The sequence below is a fragment of the Anas acuta genome, chromosome 3 (assembly GCF_963932015.1).
Source record: "Anas acuta chromosome 3, bAnaAcu1.1, whole genome shotgun sequence".
Classification (NCBI taxonomy): domain Eukaryota; kingdom Metazoa; phylum Chordata; class Aves; order Anseriformes; family Anatidae; genus Anas; species Anas acuta.
Window position 1 is genome coordinate 42527704 of NC_088981.1, and position 18702 is coordinate 42546405.

Genomic DNA, 18702 nt, shown 5'->3' on the forward strand with positions numbered 1-18702 from the left:
GACCGGGGGGGAGGCAGCGAGGGACGGGACGGGACGGGGCGAGGGAGCCGGGGAGGGACCGCGAGGAGGAGGAGGAGGAGGAGGGAGCGGTGAAATGGCGGCCGTGTACTCCGGCGTGCACCTGAAGCTGAAGAGCGGCCGCACGCCGTGGGGGGAGAAGGTGAAGCTCGCCCGCTTCGCCTGGGTGTCGCAGCAGTGCGTGCTGCCCAACAAGGAGCAGGTAGGGCTGCCCGGCTGAAAGGGGGAGCCGCCGCCTCCTCCTCCTCCTCCTCCTCCTCCAGGAGCAGCTCCCGGCACCCGGCTGGCCGCCACGGGGGGTGGGTGCCGGGTGGCAGCGCGCAGGCAGCTGCTGGTGCTGCGGGGCAATGTCCCGGCGGGGTTTATCGGCAGGAGGGTTTGCGATAAGGCACTGGGGGGCAGCCCCTCGGGCAGCACGTGTGTGGCGCCTCGTGGCTCCAGGGGAAGCCGCTGCCTGCAGGGCTGCCCTCGGGGATGTGCCCTGTGAGCCCCTGCACAGCCTGCGGCTGGGTCGGAGCTGGGTGAGAGCAGAGCTTCAGGGTGCCAGAGCTGACCAGAGCTCTGCGTGCTGCCAGCAGCTCCAGACCTCTCCCCTCAGCTCTCTGGTTTGCACCCTAAAGGTCGGCGTTTCCCTTCAACAAGGGCGTCTTGTGCTGCGCCTCCAGCCCGGTGGTCTTGTGGGAACCCAGGGTGTGCACCGTCTGACACCAGTGTTTGGCATTCCCGTCCTTTAAGTTACTTAGATAATACATATAGCCACACACCCTATTTTGAAAACAACAATACAAATCAGTAGCCTTCGACCTTTTTCATTCTGCGCCTCTAAATTCTTAGGCCTGAATTTCTATATGGTAAATCTGAACCTGCCCAAAGGGAGATCTGAGAGGCACACCAAGCGTAAGAAAGCAAAGATCATCTCAGATTTCGTTAAGGTCTCCTCCAACCTGAGCCCTTCTGTGATTCTATTCCACGATTTCAAGCCTTTGATTCAAAAGATGGCCTTTGCTCATTAACAACAATCATTAATAACAACAATCAGACTTGCAGCCTCTGCTGAAGAAGCTGATGCAAGGCCATTAGGATGTTGGCTCCTGGAAGCTGCCTTCAGAAGGTTCAGGGGAGCACGGGACCAATGCTGGATTAAGACTTAAAGGTTTTAGGAATTTAGGCCTTGACTGAAACCTTCAAAAGTGAAGTTTTCTGCTTATTCAGTGCCTGTTTTACTCAGATATAAAGCAGTTCTCATGGCCCAAGTGCTGTGGTTGTGAAGAGGTACTACTTTTGTCACGTTTTCACTTTTTTTCTTCCCTTTTGTTAACAGGTATTACTTGATTGGGTAAGCCATACATTGGTTTCATACTACAATAAGAAGCTTGATCTGGAGGATGAAATTGTTGAGAAGCTCTGGGCGTATCTAGATGATGTTATCCGCAGTAGAAGACTACAGAATCTGTTAAAGAGTGGGAAGACGATCACTCTCAGCTTTTCAATTGCACAGGTAATTAAAATTATGGGTATTTTGTAATATGTTGAATAGCAGTGCCTGTCTTCTACAATATGTGACCCTTCCTTGCAGTGTGGGGTGTTGTATGAAATAAATAATAATAAAGCTGATGGTTTTTAGGACCTTTACTACAAACTTTCGTGTTTCTGTTCTGCAATACAGTTTGTGTTTGTGCAGAACTAAGACTGAAAATGGCAGAGCATTCTAATAGTAACCTCCAAGTTAATCTGCCCCTCTGTCTTTAACTTCTTCAAACTGTCTGAGAAGGAACTGGTTTAAGTATTTCAATAGGTAAGTAAAGGCTCATTGACATATGTTATTATTGTATGTTAATAACTGTTTATATTATTATTCTGCCTGGGAAGGAGAGATTTTTCCCTGAACGTGAGGCTCATCAGTGTGTTTGACATGAGTACTTATGCAGTGTGATGTGCTCTTCAGCAGGCCCTGTCTAGGAACTTGCAACTTTTTATGGTGATTCTGAATGAGATGCCCTTTTCATTTCCCCTTCTCCTCTGAGCTAAGAACCCTCTCTCTCCCCAGCAGACCAACTTTGTGCACTGCCAAATCCACATCTATGCTTCTCTGGGCTCCCTCTTTATGTGTGTGGGAGATCAAAAAGGGCTTTAACCCATACTCATTGGTACACGTCTTGCACGTGTTGGGTTTCTGGCACAGTTCTCCCCAGTTTCTGTTCATCTGAAGAACCCTGCATGAATCTGGGTACATGTTATTGTGCTGTACTGGAAATAAGAGTCACGTTCCCAGATGAAAGGCTGGCTGTGAAGCAGGAGACCAGGGAGCAGGAGACTTTTTTTTTTTTTTTGTCAGCTGAAACCCTGTTTTGTCTCACAGCTTTCCCATTTAAAGTATTATGTTGCTCACTAAGTTAAACCAATTTAGTAGTGACATCAAATCATTATTGATCTTAATCATCATTATTCTAGTCTCAGATGAAAATAGATGGGGGGACTTCAGTTACAATTGAACTTTGTTCAAAATTGAACCTGATAGTTTTATTCAGCTGCGTGATTACAGAGATGATAAAATTAATGGATGCCTGTGTTGGCAGTCAAAATGGGTGGAAAAAATGACCTTTTCAGTTGTGCTCTGGTTGGAAGGAAACAGGAGAAGACTGTCTACCTGCAGAAATTGAGTTGCAAACTACAGAAAATTGGTTTGATGAGAGGGGCTGTGCTCCAGAGAAGTTACAGTGCAAGTGTGCAAATTTAAACATGTCTGTCTGATTGGGTAGTAGGCTGGAGTAGCTTAAAGACAAAACTATTTGGAGATGAGAAAAGGGAGCAGATAAAAGGGAAATTAAAGGAGAAAAGTGTAGGGAAATCAACACAAAGTTTAAGAAAAGGAAGGGACATGAAAGTTCGATTAAACTTCAGTTCTTTAGAACTGTGAATCTCTCAAAGAAGAGAGAGGACACTCGTCTTCCAGGTATCAGTACAGGAAACTTTGGGTTTTATTAGAAGGGAACAATGGTATTTAGTCATAGACATGCTTGCTTATGGTAGACTTCTTGGATCAAAAGTTGGATTTTTTTTTTCTTTGTTTTAATTTGTTTGGAAAACAATTTGGGGGACCTTGCAAGAAGGGAGGGAATTTTCTCTCTCCTCCCTTTCTGCAAGATTATTTATTAGGATCAAATATGTCCAGTTTGCCCTGTTGGTAATGCTCATACTGAACGAGTGGTTCCGCATACATCCTGTTTAGCAAACAAATGAGGGGACACAGTTTAGGCCAGAGGAGTTTCTAGTTTGAGATGTATAATATGAGAGGCCCAGCAGCAACTGTTAGCAGGTCCCTGGTGCTTTCTGCTTGCAGCCAGAGCTCCTAGAAGATGACATCGGTTCATTATGGTGACCTTTGTCTTTGTGTACAAAATCAACCAACTTTTTTTCTTTTCTTTCAACCTTCAGGTCATCAATGAAAGGTTATCAGAGGCCTGTTCCCAGAAAACACAGCAAAACATTGGCACGGTGCTGAGTTGCTCCAGTGGCATTCTCTCTACTCCCTCGCTCTCCATCATTTACACAGCAAAGTGTGAGCTCTTGGTTGATCTCCTCAGCAAGCTCGCTGAGCTGGCGTGTCAGCAGCTGGCTTCTGATGACGCTGTGGACTCCCAGTTGTTCAGCATCCTTCACCTCACCTTTGCTCAGTACCTCCTGATCCAGAGGCAGCAAACCAACCCAAATCGGGTGTTTGGGCAAGTGGCAAGTCACTTGCTCCAGCCAAGCCTGCTCCTGAGGCACCTGCTGACCATGAGGAGCTGGACGCAGGCTGATGACAGCCACGTGCGTCAGCACTTAAGCAGGGAAATCCGAAATCAAGTGGAAACGCTGCTGCGGGCTGGGTTATTCCAGCCTGAGCTCTTCTCATCCTACAAAGAGGAGCTTCTGCCGGAATGGGAGCTCCAGGAGAAGAAGAAAGGAGCTCTGAAAAGCCTCTTGCTACCAGTAAACACCGTGCAGACCAAGCTGGCCAGTGGCTTTTGTGAACCTGCCATCCATGGAGCGGTGGTGGCTGGTTCAGTGTCCCTGCTGTATAAACTCTTCCTGGACTCCTACTGCAAAGCAGAAAACCACCTGGTGTGCTTCCACATGCTCAGCAGGCTGTATGGCTGCCTCAGGCTCTCGGGCCTGCAGCACGGAGCGAGGGAGGATGCGCTGACCCCTGCAGACTGGAGCACAGAGCTGCTTGCTTTGGAGCAGCTTCTGAGCTTGGTGCTGAGCAGCGATATCTACAACGTTGCCAGCGACCGCATCCGACACAAGGAGGTGCAGTTTGGGTTTTACCGCGAGCTGGCGCAGATGTTGTTGAGTCACTCCCAAGCTTCCATCCCGGCTTGGTTCAGGTGTCTCAAACTCTTGATATCCTTAAACCACCTCATAATAGAGCCAGACCTGGTTGACTTGGTGGCCTCTGCTTGGGTGGATGCCAAGGTCGCTGAGCTACGTACGAAGAAGCCCCAGGAGGCTCTCCTTCATGCTGTGTTTCAGACGTACTCCAAGCTGCGGCAGTTTCCACGGCTCTTTGAAGAGGTGCTGACAGTCATCTGCTGGCCCGCTGTCGATGAACTGAGGCTGCCTGTCTTGTCTGCTGGCTTGACAGTAAAGCTTCGTGAGTGCCTCCTCGAGCTGCCGCCCAACCAGGTTCTGGACATTGTGGGTCTCTTAGTGGAGAAGTGCCAGATCCTGGTTCCGGCTGTTGAAGGGTCTGCCGACATGGCCTTGAAGCTGATGTCAGTCAGCTCGGTGCTGCACGCTTTTCTCTTCAACATGGGGAGCCTAGATGATATCACTCCTGCCCCTGTGGTCCTTCGCACCCAGAGTCTGCTGACCAAGATGCAGGAGGGAGTAATTCAGCCGCTGATAGAGCTGCTGCAGGCTCCTGGGAGAGAGGAAGAGGAGCCAGACCTTTGGCTAAGAAAGGCCAGTGACTCTGCTCTCCTCCTCATTTACACTTGGATTGAGGTAGATGCTTTGTTTGCTATTAGCTGCACCAAATATGAGTCTCCATTGCCTGAAAATGCCAGTGCTGCTGCTACGTCTGCTGCAAAGCCCTGGGATGTTTCAGCTTTCTTCCCTGGTGTGGAAGAGCAGTGTTGGGAGAGCGTTGTGGAACTTGCAAGTAGTTTTGCCTCCACTGGTAAATACTGCTTAGAACTGCTCACGCTTCAGAAAATGAAGATGATTTTAATGCAGGTTCAAGGTGACATAAAGGCCTTGCAGTGTGCTGCAGCTTTCATCCTGGAAGCTGGCAGAGCCGCCATGAACAGGGAAGAATCCCAACCATGGGATGGAGATATCAGCACAATAAATGAGCTTACTTACCCCACAGCGCACTGGCACCTCGTCATCTCCAACCTGACTATCCTGTTGCCATATATTTCCCTGAAAGATGTACAGTACATTGCAGATGTGCTTCTGGAGGCATTAGTATTGACCAGAGCTCAGGAAGCTGCTGCAGACCAGGAGCCTTCCATCAGCATCGGAAAGATCTGTCTCAGTTTCATGCACAGTCCCTTTCTCCCAGAAATGAAGGTTCTGCATTGTGCCTTTGTGACCAGACTTATTCATCAGTTCACTCGGGTGCTGCCCTCTGCTGCTAGGGATTCAGTAGGTCTGCCACTTCAGCAGCTGTCTGCAGGTAATATCTCGTGGCATGAAGAAATCCTGGCTCCTTCCAAACCTTTTGGTGTGGTAGAAGCACCACTAGGTAACAATCAGCCGAAGGAGGAGCTCAGTTTGTTGTGGAAAACCCTGGAGAAAGTTGCCCAGTGTATCTTACAGTTAACAAAAACTGGTTCCCCTGTCATCCTGAAGGAAAGCCAGCTAGAAAGCTGCCTGGGCTTGCTAGAAATTACTTCTCTTCTGAAGCTGGACAGCCTTTTTCCCTCTGACTGTAACCGGTGTTTTCTGGTGCTGCTGTCCCTGGTAGCCAATACCAGGGCCAGCGCCTCCTGCAGCAAGCAGTTATCTCTGAAATTTTTACGTACCTGCTTCCACCTCCTGAGGTACCTGCAAGCTGGCAGGAATGCCAACTCTGTTTTTAAGGTTTTTCATGCCAGCGATGTTCTAGAAGCCGTCATAACCTCCCAGCTTACAGTTAGCAAATTCTTCAGTGATACTTTGACTGATCCTGTCTGGGCAGAGTATCTCCAGGAAGTCCAAGCCTCTTTGGAGCACTTTCTCCACATGATTGTTGAAAGAAGGCAAAGCACGAGGCTTAACTTGGAAAAATTCATGTCTTTCCTGGTGAGCTGCAAGCCAGGTGTTGGTGCGGCCAAAACCATAAGCTGTAAAAACTGGAATCCTGCAGCTGAGCAGTTACTGCTCGTGTCATTCACCACACTGTGTCATGTCCTCACGCTCTACCTTCAGCAGCAGCCAGAGAAGAAGCTGCAGTCTACAGACATACTGTCTGCTTTGCTGGAGCCAGTAGTCCAGCAGATGGGAAGAACTGTTGAACACGGTGTTCAGAGTAACACCCAAAACCAGCCTTTGCCTGTAGCGTTTATACCATCTGTCACGACTCTTCTCAAGGCAGATCTGAGCCATGCTGTCACAAAAGGCTGGCAGAAGAATCCCGAGGAGCCCAATGGGTTTCTGGAGCCGTCCCGTGTTGAACTGTACCAGAAGTTTTACTCTCAGATACTGAGAGAGCTGCCCTCTGCAGGAGGCCACTTGCAGTTCCTTCAGTTTGCCTTGCGGTTCCTGACTGTCTTCTGCTCGGTGCCGGAGCTGTGTCCTGGGAAAGAAACTGCAGTCACTGTTGTTTTCGCTATAAACAAGCTTCTTGCTGGTATGAAAACTCCTTTTCTTCACTTCCTTTGCTAATTTTGCAGGATAGAGGCAAGTTTAAAAAACAAAAACAAACAAACAAAAAAAACCCAAACTTTTGCAAAATATACAGCTTTTTAAAAAATCTGCTTGTGTTAAATCAGTAAGCTATCCTTTTTTTTTTTTTAAATACATAACAAGAAAATTTTCAAGGAGGCAGTGTTGTGGTACCTGGGCCACAGCTGCCATCTAATCTGGTAAGGATCTTCTGTATGTAAACATGCATGGCTTCTGCATCTCACAGTTCCTTATTGTGTGTTGCACTGAAGAGAAGGATAAGTTTTGCTTGTTTATTTTAGAAATCTTCAAACAGTACTGGCTTACTGGCAGAAATACTGGATTTTAAGGTTGCCGAACACCGGTAATTCTGATAATCGGGGAATTTGGCAAATCAGACCCTTTATCCCCATCAAATAAAGAGCTGGGGCTAGGAAGTGGCAGAAAAATCTGTTCTTGCTCTGCCAGGGCAGGGGTTTCACACCAGGACTAGGGACCACGAGGAGGTGTCAATTGCTGTAATCGTTCTGCTGACTTCTCTCTTTTTTTTCTGCTGACTTCTCTCTCTCATCCTGTGCCTAACTTTACTGAACATTGGTGAAGTGTTCTAGCCTGGAGGGATAATTAATCACTGTAAAAGCTATAAGAATCTTTAATAAATGTGTAAAGCATTAAGTAAGTTGAAATACAGATTCCTGGTGAAGAAGGCTCTTTCAGCATTGACACAAATCCAGTGGATACACACACACACACACAGAATTTCTAGGTTGGAAGAGACCTCAAGATCATCGAGTCCAACCTCTGACCTAACACTAACAGTCCCCACTAAACCATATCCCTAAGCTCTACATCTAAATGTCTTTTAAAGACTTCCAGGGATGGTGACTCCACCATTTCCCTGGGCAGCCTGTTCCAGTGCCTAACAACCCTTTCGGTAAAGAAGTTCTTCCTAACATCCAACCTAAAACTCCCCTGGCGCAACTTAAGCCCATTCCCCCTCGTCCTGTCACCCTTTCCATGCTGCTGAGGGCTTTTTATTGGTATGATGACTGCTCTGTAAACTCCAGGGTAGTAAATTCCTGAAAATGGTAATGCATTGCACTAGTGTGTGTGTGAGAAGGGAATTCATGGGGTTCTCTGTGCCTTCAAGTGGTGAAAAAGCATGCACGGAGCTGTTTAAAGGTTTGGTTTCCCTTGTTCTAACCTGTGGAGGTCCCTGTCTTGGGGAATTGGTTGAGCCATGCTTGTGTCTCTTGAATGTGCAGGTCCTGCAATCACAATCCAGGTGATTAAAAGCATAGAGCCAGAGCTGATGGAGGTGCTTGCCCAGCTGCTGGGAAGCTGCTCTGCCGAGGAGTTTTATGCCATCATGAGGCTGGTGCTGCAGGGGCTTGAGGTGAAGACCATTTGGCAACAGAAGGCTAAAGTAAGGAATGAGCTCGGTTTATTCTCAAGTTCTTTCTTCACATTTCTTCAAGTTAGAGAAAACTGTTAGCTGAATGACATCTGGTTAAAGGTTTTTTCCTCTTTCTGCTTTATGGTTGAGTCAAATCTACATGATTAAGGGCTTGGTAAGTGGGTTGTGTGGTGTTCTGGACATAAGCTGAGAGAGGTGGAAGGGTCATAGAAATTTCCTGGAAAATCTTTCCGTCTAGTTTAAGGACTCAATAGCCTTAATTCCTTGTATTGTCAGCAGAAATTGTCTGTGATGCTATATGCAATGCTGAATCTTCTTCTTTTTTTTTTTTTTTTTTTACTTGCTGATCAGAGCTGTAGCACAGCAGACACTGGCAGTCAGTGAGGTTAACCACTGTTTGTCTATGGCTCTTCTTAACAGGGCTAAAAGCATGCCATTCTTAAATATGTTAGTAGTTTTAAATAAAACCAAAACTGTGCTCATGCTTTCAGCATTTGTCTCTGTAATGACTTTTACTCTGTAATAACAAGATACTGCTCAGTAGCTTTTTAAATACTATGCCTTTCTCCAGAGAAGCTTAGGCAATACTGGTAACACACAGAACACTTGAGGTTAAAAAGCCATCTGCTCCCTTCATAGAAGGCCCAGTGACCTGAGATCAAAACTGGGATTAAAATCAGGGTTTATCTGATTCGGTCGTATGTGTCAGAAATAGATGTGGCTATGCCACCTTGATTCTTGATACCTGTTTTTCAAAGTGTATCTGGAGTTCCTGTGTATGCCTCTAAGTCCAGCCACCATAAGCATTGGAATATGTATGTGTGCACTCTGGGGTTGATACACACTGATAAGACCTATTTGTTTTGGCTTGTAGTATGTTTCTTTAATCAGTCTGGCTTAATGGTCAGAATTACTTTTTTAAACAAAACTAAGCCCACCTTGCTGCTGAGTGCAGCATTCTTAGTGTACCAGTATCCCTGTACTCCCCCTGCTTACCTCTCTTGTGTAGTGGCAGTTAAAAAAGGCTTTCCTTTCTTAAAAACCACTTCAAACCTTTTTGTACAGTAAGTTGACTCTAAAATAAATGCAGTGTCAGGACATTTGGGCCAGTGCTGCCCTCAGCACGCCAAATTTCATTGAGCTGCTGATTACATCACGATTTCTAAAGAGATGTGTTGGTAGGAGGACTTCCATGTATCAAGGCTCTGGTAATGCTCAAAACCGTCACTGCCCTTGAAAGGGCTCTTTTGTACTTGAGAGGAGCCCGTGCGTCTTGTACCTGTGACTGATTGTCAATCTGCTTTCTGCAGGAAGTATTGTCAGCTATTATGCTAATCAAATCGGTGCTCAGCTGCCCATTAAGTGGAGACAAAGAGAAAGCTTTCTGGTTTGCCAGCCCGCAGATAATCACAGCTTTAGCTGTAAGTATCTATTTATTGTAACTTCATTACCTATCCCTTTTATTTGTTGGAGTCTGTAGTGATTGCATCTGTAACTCGCACAGAGGAATACAGAGCAAAACAACTGTGAATGCTAGACAAACCCCTATCAGATTCATCAGCACTATGGTACTGTCTCTGTAGATCTTTCCTCTCCTTCTTGAAGTGAGTCTCCCCCTGTGGGTGCAATGTGTAGGTCAGACGTTTCTTATCAGTAATTTTCTGGGGTTGAACTGTGTAATCTGGAGCTTGGGAGAGGCTTGTTAGGCTGCAGATACGTCTGGGTCTCCTGTCCTCCTCCTTCCTGTCCAAAAGAGAAGGAAACTGTCAGCCATGTGTTACAGCAGAAAGTAATGACAGCAAAACAAAAAGGAAAAAAGTGCTCATATTAATTAAAAAAAAAAAAAAAAAAGAAAAAAGTCACTGACTTTAGAATAGGAAACTTAATTGGCAGTAACCAAATCCAGTTTTTGTGTCCTTGATTGTCCAGCATGCAAACCTAGTGATGTAGGTTTTTCTTCTGTCTTGGTGATGGTGTCTCTAGACCAGGATTTGTCAGATCCTGGCTCTGCAGCACCAGGAAATTGAGCTTGTAATTTCTGCCCTTTTTGTTAGATTGGCATGCTTGGGCAAGAGAGAACTGGACTGGCACACTTGTGGGGAGGTGCGGGTTGCTGTAGCCTTTCTACCTTGTCAGGGGGCTGGGGAACAGTTACAGTTCCACACTCAGAGCAGTGCCTGCTTGAAATGCATCACGTGCATCCTCTGCCCAGGGTGCAGTTATACCAAAACTACTGAAATGAAGGAGTCTCCCTGCAGCCCAGCTTGCACCAGTCTTGTCCTGTTGGCTCAAGTCAGAGCATTATAGTGCCTGGTGTTTGAATGCTTGCAATGGGTGGCTAATGTGCTCCCTCTGTGTCCTGTCCTTGCGTAGATGCAAACCAAAGAGGCCTGCCAGGACCAGTCACTGACTGCCACCATAGTTGTGCCTATTCTGGAGACTGCAGCAGCTCTGCTAAGACAAGGAGAAAGGGTTCTCCTGAATCCGCACCATGTAGCATTGGCATTCAATATTCTCCTCACCATCCCTCTGGATCATCTGAAGACCGAAGACTATGGCAGTGTCTTTCTGGGAGTCCATGAAGTGCTGTTCTCTGTCGTGCAGTGCCATCCGAAGGTATATCTCTGGGGTGGTAGGAGAAGGGGAAAAAGGTCAAAAGAACCAAGACAGAAGCTGGTGATGAGAAACTTTTCAAGAGTGGTTTTGATGTAATTTCCCTTTGTAGTATGTAAGTGCTTTGTACAACTTGTTCTTTAAGAGCTTCAAAATCACCTCATGTCAGTTGCTCTCCTCCTTTGTTTTAGGCCTGCTTTGTTAGTCTTTGGCCGCAGATTGCTTATAAACCTGATGCTAGATTAAAATGAAATGTCCCATGCAGTCTGACTTCTGGAAGCAAAAATAGCTCAGGGTCCAGCAAATCAGTCTCATGGGAGACCAAGATTTTTTCAGGCCTTTGAAAACGGGGCTTAGGCATGTTAGAAGTTGGTGACCTTCAGACTTTGTACCATCTGGGAGTTCTTGTCAGCCTTCTGGCATGGGAAGGTGAAAGCATGCCAGGGCTTGCACAGGGGCAGGGGTGTTCATGCAAAGAAGAGGCAGATAGGGGTGAAAGCAAAAGGGAAATGTGACGTTTACTTGTTACTTATATTTAAATACACTCAGGAGTGTAGTTTTCCAGGATTCTCATGTGCTAGGTTCTGTGCAGATGCAGAATGAAAAGATAGTCTGTGCTCCTGACACCTGTGTAAGCTTTATAGTCTCCTTCACAGGAATTGATTTCTCCCTGACTATGGGGTAGTGTGCATCTGCCCTCTCCACTGCCTTTACTACGTAATCTCAGGTGTTTTTATTTCACGTCTTTGCAGGTGATGTTGAAAGCTGCGCCATCTTTTCTGAACAGTTTTCATCGCTTGGTTGCTTCTGTCATGCATGAAGGACGGCAGAGAGGAGACAGAGGTACCATATCTTTTCCATTTTCACACTGTATATACACATAATAATTTTGTGTGTTCTGCAAGAGGAGTTGCAGAAGAAGGCAGTCTGACACCAAAAGGAAAGTCCTTGAAACCTAGCTGTGGCATGGAAACCATCAGTCCCAAATTTACATGTCCTGCATGTAAATTTGAGGATGAGCTTTGTAGCATCCTCATGTAGCATCTTGGACTTCAAAAGATAACTTGGCCTCCTTTGGAGTAGCATCTAGACAACACTGCTTTTGGGGGAGTAAGGTATTCTTCGCTAACTGGCTTGCAAGTGGTCAGGAATCAGTAAGGCTTCCTGTGTCCAATTTCAGCTCTTCCTATCAACTTTTGCTCCTGAAAGTAGTGTAGACATTTATAGCAGGGTGGTTGTGAGCTCTGCTGATACATGTTAGCACACCTGAGTGATAACCCCAAATTGGTCGTGCTGAATGGAGTTTCTGGAGCTTCTTGAGACTGAAACCATTTACTTCAGGCCTGAATATTCACTAGTCTATGCTAAGCATAAAGCCAAGGCATTACATAGCTTTAGTATATATTGGAGTTAGATGATAGGTCTGTGTGGTCAAGGATTTCAAGTTACTGGCTTAAGTATCTCAAAAAAAAAAAAAAAAAGGACTCTACTGGAAGTTATTAGAGAATTTGCATTCTGTAATGCGTTTATGTGAGACAATAGTCACAGAAAACGTATCATTACATGACGTCCTCAAAATAAAAATCACGCTGTTTATCTTGGCAGAATTGTTTTATTTGCATAAAAAATAACACGAAAATGACTTCTAGATTTCCCTTCTTGTTTGTGTTGATTCTCCTCATTCACTGCCTACTGAAAGAGTGAATTCAAGTGCTCTCTCCAGTGATGTGGCTTCTACTCTTGTACTGCACATAGTAAATGCCATTAGAAAGCTTTTTTACTATGCTGTTTCTAAGAGACGTCTTCTGATATTCTGTCAGGTAGAGAATATGATTTTCCAGTTTCCTTGGTTTCACCTCCACAGTGCTAGCTGGGACTGAATTATGGCAGGGACCATAGCTGCTGCTTTCACTTTTCAGCATGTCTAACAAATACTTCTAGCATTGCAGTGTGTATGAAGTTGGAATTAGTGTGCTCTTACAAACTAGCCATTGTAAGAGATGTGTATGGTGTGTTGTGAGCATGGGAGGGGGTCTCTCAGCTGTGGCTTGATAAGAAAATAAGATAAAATGGGCAAGCAGATGTTGGCTTTGTGTAGTTAAAGAATCATGGAAGATTGCCTAATTTTTTTAAGTAGTATTTTAAAGCCTCAAATACCAGACTGCAACTTGCTCTCTGTTTTAGGCAACACAGAAGACTTTGAAGTTATACTGAAGTGTGCACACCTAGTGGAACGGATGTATAGTCACATTGCTGCAAAAACAGAGGAATTCACTGTGTTTTCTGCTTTCATTGTGGCTCAGTACGTGACCGAATTGCAGAAGGTAATACATTCTCATCGGCTTTAAAAGCGCCATGGTATTGGCATGTGCCTCATGGGGATACCGTTTTGGTCCAAATCCCTGAGAATCCACTTATTTACAGAACTTTTGCTTTTTCTATCATGTTTTGAGTCTTGTTTTTTTCTTCATGTGGTAGTTCAGGTTCTTCTCCCAGGTAGTGTCAGTTGTCCAGGCCTGTCTCTTAGAGCCCCATCTAGGCAAAGTAATGAAGGAAAATCCTTCATGAAACTCTCTTTTAGTCTGAGTTAAATGAATGAGTGAAAGGAAAAAAGTTACCAAGCTGGGGAATTGTTAGCTCTTCAGTAATTCTCCTTCCACACCAAAGGTATCATTAGTATCCTTACTGAAAACAGCTATTCCTGCTATTATTGATGCCAGAGCCTGTCAGCAGCCTCTCACATCCAGACTTAAATTCAACTTGTCATTCTCTCCAACCTAATGGTTTAAATTTCACAAGGATTTGAATGCTGCCTGCATTGTCAGCACCTGCAAACTGATTATTTGTGGCTCAGGCCTGGACATGGGCCAAAAATAGAGAAATTAATTGTAGTCTTCTTTAGGCCTTCCACAAAAATATCCTAACTGGTTCTATGTTTCTAAAGGATTATGTTAAGCAGTGTAAGTAATGAAAACTGAAGCTTAAACTCAGCTGCCTTCTCTGTTGCCTGCCTGGCTTTTTTCAGAGGTTTGGGAGTAAAACAATAGGATATGTCAGTTACTTACTGTTCCTGGTGAGTTGGTTATTAGAATGGAGGGGACCTAAAAAATAGGGTCTGACTGCCTGACCCTTCAGGTTTAACCAAAAGTTAAAGCATGTTATTAAGGGCGTTTCCTGAATGCCTGTTGAAAATGACAGGCACGGGGCATCAGCCACTCACTAAAAAGCCTGCTCCAGTGTAAAGCCTATTCCTAATATCTAGTCTGAAGCTCACCTGAAAGCTGTTTGAATATCCAGGTTGAACCTCACCTTCTTCTGTAAGTTGGTTTTGCCATAAAACAAAATATGGTCAAAGGACCTGCACTGGAGAACAAGTTTTTAAGAATAAAATAGCAAGATGGGTGCCATCAGATCCCAGTGGATATGATTAGTGAGTAACAGCTGTCTCTACCAACTAACAGCAAACAAGCACAAGCTTTCTTAGGTGTTGTGGGTTTTTGGAAAATGGATTTTCCAAGTTACAGTCTGATTGTAAGTCCTCTCTGTCAAGTGACCCAGAAGGAGAATGATTTCAAAGGGGGCCCTGAACGGCCAGCCACAAGCCTATGAGCAAATTAAACCAGGCAATTCATGCAGTAGCCCTTGAGCCAGTCTGGACAGGACAAGATGTAAAAAAATGTGCTTTGCACCATAGCCAAGGAGCATGACCCCACCTGGAGCCTCTGGCAGACAGCACCTGGAGAGAACAGAAGAAAATATCCCATAATGGAAGGGACTCCCAAGGTCCATTCCTTGGCTCCACCCAGAACTACCTAAAAATTAAACCATATGTCTGAGAGCATTGTCCCAATGCTTCTTGAACTCCAGCAGGCTGGGTGCCATGACTGCTGTCCTGGTAGCCTGTTTCAGTGCCACAGTATATGCAGAAGTCCAGCAAAACTAGGGATAAATTAAGGCTACTGCTTTATATAACTTGCTCTGAACTTCTCTGAAGTCTGTTCGTCACTGAATATGGAGCCTTTCCTCAAATGGGGCCTGGCTTAAATTATCAAATGACCTTTTGAGTTACGTTGACTTTTTCAAGTCAGAAGGAGACTTATTCAGTGTTAAGACTGAGTACAAAGTCTCAGAAGATTTTGGGAAAATTTTGTGTAATGCTTTCGCTGATAAATGGAAAATGATGGATGATAGTTGAAACTGCACATAGGTAATGTATGCGTGGAGCATTTGAGTGTGGAAAGGTGAATTTGTGTAGTGAGCCGTGAGAAGCTGTAACAAAGGGGTGTTTTCTGTCTCTGACAGAATAGATGGATCACAAGTAGGTGGTGATTTATTTCACCATTAGCCTGGTGAGAGTTGGTGGGTATCAGAGGAAGGAGAGGACTCAGCGTGCTGGTCCTGAAGGGGTATATACATATCATACATATCTTTTATGTTGCTCTGCAGATGGAGAGAAAAACTCTAGCCATTTATTTCATCCGAGTCCAGACAAGTGACTGTCTGCCTATGGTCCAAAGACCTTGGGTGTCTGTGAAATATCACTGAGAAAAACATGCTGTTGATAAATTTAAATCTTCACGTAGGCATCTGCACACTTACTGGATCCCTTTTTAAGGGTCTGCAGACTAAAACCATTGGCCTAAACAGTTATTTGCTCCTAATGCAGTTGTGTAATAGTTCCCTCAGTGCGTCCTTTTTATACCAGAAAATAAATGTACTTGCAAATTGTTTTGTGATAACCTAGAAAGATTTCTTGCTGAAGTGGGTGGCATCTCTAGCTTCCTTCATACTCTTGACAGCGCTCTTCCCTTGTTGTGTATGAGCTGTTGCTTGGTTCAGCAGTAGTGAAATATCTCTTCGCACACTTAATGTCGCACATCAAGAGCTCTGTAATGCTTGACAAATTGGTTGTGCTAACTATATAGACCATAAAACACTTAGAAGCATAATTAAGTGCCAGCTAGTAGTGGCAGCTGTTTAAATCTTTGCTTTTGCTTCCCATGGTGTTATTGGCGGGTGTTTATAGGAAACTGCACTGCAAAGCAGGAACGGCCCAAATAAGGCACGGGTGCAGGCTGGTTTGCAATGTGAAGGATGTAATTCCATTAACTGTAGCTCTGAGGTATCTGCTCATCCCAAGTGGGCCATCTATTCCATATCGTCAATAGCTGCGTGTCTCCCTTGCCTTATTCCCTGCAATCCCTTCTCTGCTCTGTGGAGGGAGAAGCAAGCCCAGTGCATTCGCTGGGAGCTGTGATGCTCAGCTGTTCTGTTCCTTTAGTGCATGGCAGGGTGAAATAACATCTTTTACAAACCTGCTAATAGATTGGCTGACAAACTTTTGGTCAAGCAAACTCTTCAGGGTCAGAGATCAAAAGAAAGGTTTATGTGCTTTAATGCCTGTTATATGTTCTTCCAAGTTATGTTAGCAGCCCTAATAAAATATATTCTCTCTTTTGTGTTTAGGGCAGAAGGAGAGCAGGAGCTTGTCACAGTGATTAGGAGTGCACTTCATTAGGGGAAAGTTTATTAGTTGCCTGAGGAAGAAAGAACTCTGAATTTTAATGGCAGCCTTTTATGTAATTTTCATCAGGCCTGGAGTGCAGAGGCTTAGGTCTGGAGGCATAAAGCTAATTTTGGGATTCAGCAAAGATAAGATGTGGTTCTGCAGCAAAAATAATGTGATTATGCCAGAGGCCAGCACTGCCTAAGGCAGTGAAGCATTTAGCAAGTGATTTGTGTGCACAGGACAAATTCCAGTTTATGTGGAGCACCAGAGGACTCCAGGGTTGTCCACCACCTCCAGTGGCCTGGTTAACTAGCCTGGTTAGTGGCTGGTTAGCAGGCTGTGGGGTTGGGCAGGGGTAATGGCAGGAGCAGGGCTCTGAGTCTGGCGTCTTTGTTTGTATTCCCAGTTCTGCCGTCAGCTTTCTGCGTGACTTCAGGTGAGGTACTTGATTTCCAATGTCAGATCAAGGAAATGCACATCTCCTGAGCTTTCAGAAAGCTTCTTTCACTAAACCTTACACGTTCAAATCCTCAGACACAAATTGTTAGATAAATATCAAGTTGTTAAGTGATTGATTACCCAGTGTGAACAATAGACTAGCTTCAAGTCAGTGCTTGTTTGAAACCACGATTTCAGAGCATACAGCTAACGATACGTACGGAATCTATAGAAATGTGTAATCCAGGGCAAATATTTTAGTTACAGTTTTCCTGCTGAGGACTTTTCACTTGGTTCTAAAGATGATCAGTGTCTTTGTCTTTGCAGCAGTGTGTGTAGTAGCACTCACATGCACTTTATTGCAAGGAACATGCTTGTTCTGCAAAATATGTTTGCAAAAATCAGGAAAATGCTACACAAGATGACATGCTGGATTTTATCTAATGGATTATTCCAGGTGGTCTCATGCATTCAATAACATGTTGTCAGCACTTTTAATGTACACTGGCCATGGAAAGGGTGTTTTCATGCTTTTTTTTTTTTTTGTCTTCAAGTTTAATGCAGTTTTGTTCTTCTTGTAGGTGACTTTGCACCCAGCTGTGAAGAAGCATCTCACAGAGGGGATATATCACATCCTTGACCTTTGCATTGAGCGGGACGTCAAGTTCTTAAATGCGTCGCTACCAGCAGGTGTAAGGGAGGTCTTTAAGGATCTGTACAATGATTACAACCGCTACCACAAAGCAAAAAAGCAGGGGGAGGAAAAATATACTGCGTGATGAATTCTGCCTGGTGCTGCATGGTCAGCTATGAGTTGATCCAGCAGTGCTCAGAAGACCCTCAGTTCTGTTTGCTTTGGGATGAGGAGTAAGATCAAATCTGAAGAGGGCCCTTTAAGCATGGGTTGCGTATTTTCTGTACAACCAACCTTCATAATGGGGAAAAGGGGATCAGGGAGGAAGTGTCCTGCTCCGTGCCACTAATGGCAGACTGAACTGCTGCACCTGCACCTGTGCAGCCCCCAAGCGAACTTTCTGGGAGCTTGCTGCAGTCTTGGCAGCAGATGCTGGGTTTCAGGCTTTGGCACATCACGGTGCTTTCTGTGGAAGCAATAACCTAGTGTAAAAGCCTCTGAGGGTTGTAACTCACTTACATGGGAAGCAGAATTAAAGCAATTATATGCATTTTTTTATATGGTGTTACTTCGTATCTGTTACTGAGGAACTTTGTGACTATCACACAGCTGTGTGGTAGGCTACTGTCACAATACCGTGGAAATACAGTAAAAAAAATAAAAAATAAAAAATGAAAACTCTTATATTTTTACTTGGTTGTTTTTGCTGCTGAGTCCAATCCTGAGCAACCCGACCTGACCTATTGAGTTTCCTTCTCGACTGACTTATCTTGCGATCCTCCTGATAATCAGAAAGACTGATTACTTAAAGCTCTGGTCGATTTACTGTCATTAAGCAATTACACTTGGTTATCTGAACTCTGCTAGCTCTCACATTGCATTTTTAGCTTGTGATAAATGCTAGGTACCGAGGCCTATCTGAGACCTCTTTGGTCTAAGCCGAGCCTTGTTGCTTTGCTTTCACTCTAGGTTAAGAGTAACCCAGGTGACGGTAATAAGTTGTGGTAAATTAACCACACTCAGGCCTGTAGAAGCTTCATCAAATAACTGTCTTTCATTAGCCAAACTACTGAAGATTATTGTGTTGTAAATGGTGGAGAGTAAAGATCCAAACTTTTTCGTAAGTGTTGGAACTCCTCACATGTGCACACAGTTAGTAGCTAGGCCTCGTTACTCTAACGTGATTAGCTGTGTTAAAATATATGTGGAGGAAGGCTG

General features: G+C 44.8%; 1 protein-coding gene across 1 annotated transcript; it reads left to right on the forward strand.

Annotated features, from left to right (window-relative positions):
- The first annotated feature begins 54 nt into the window (after positions 1 to 54).
- URB2 (URB2 ribosome biogenesis homolog) lies at positions 55 to 18156 on the forward strand. Its single transcript, XM_068676806.1, has 9 exons — positions 55 to 220; positions 1340 to 1516; positions 3454 to 6838; positions 8139 to 8299; positions 9601 to 9711; positions 10664 to 10906; positions 11656 to 11746; positions 13088 to 13227; positions 17432 to 18156. Exons 1-9 carry the CDS (start codon positions 95 to 97, stop codon positions 17627 to 17629), a joined length of 4632 nt encoding a protein of 1543 aa, XP_068532907.1. The 5' UTR covers positions 55 to 94; the 3' UTR covers positions 17630 to 18156.
- The last annotated feature ends 546 nt before the right edge of the window (positions 18157 to 18702 follow it).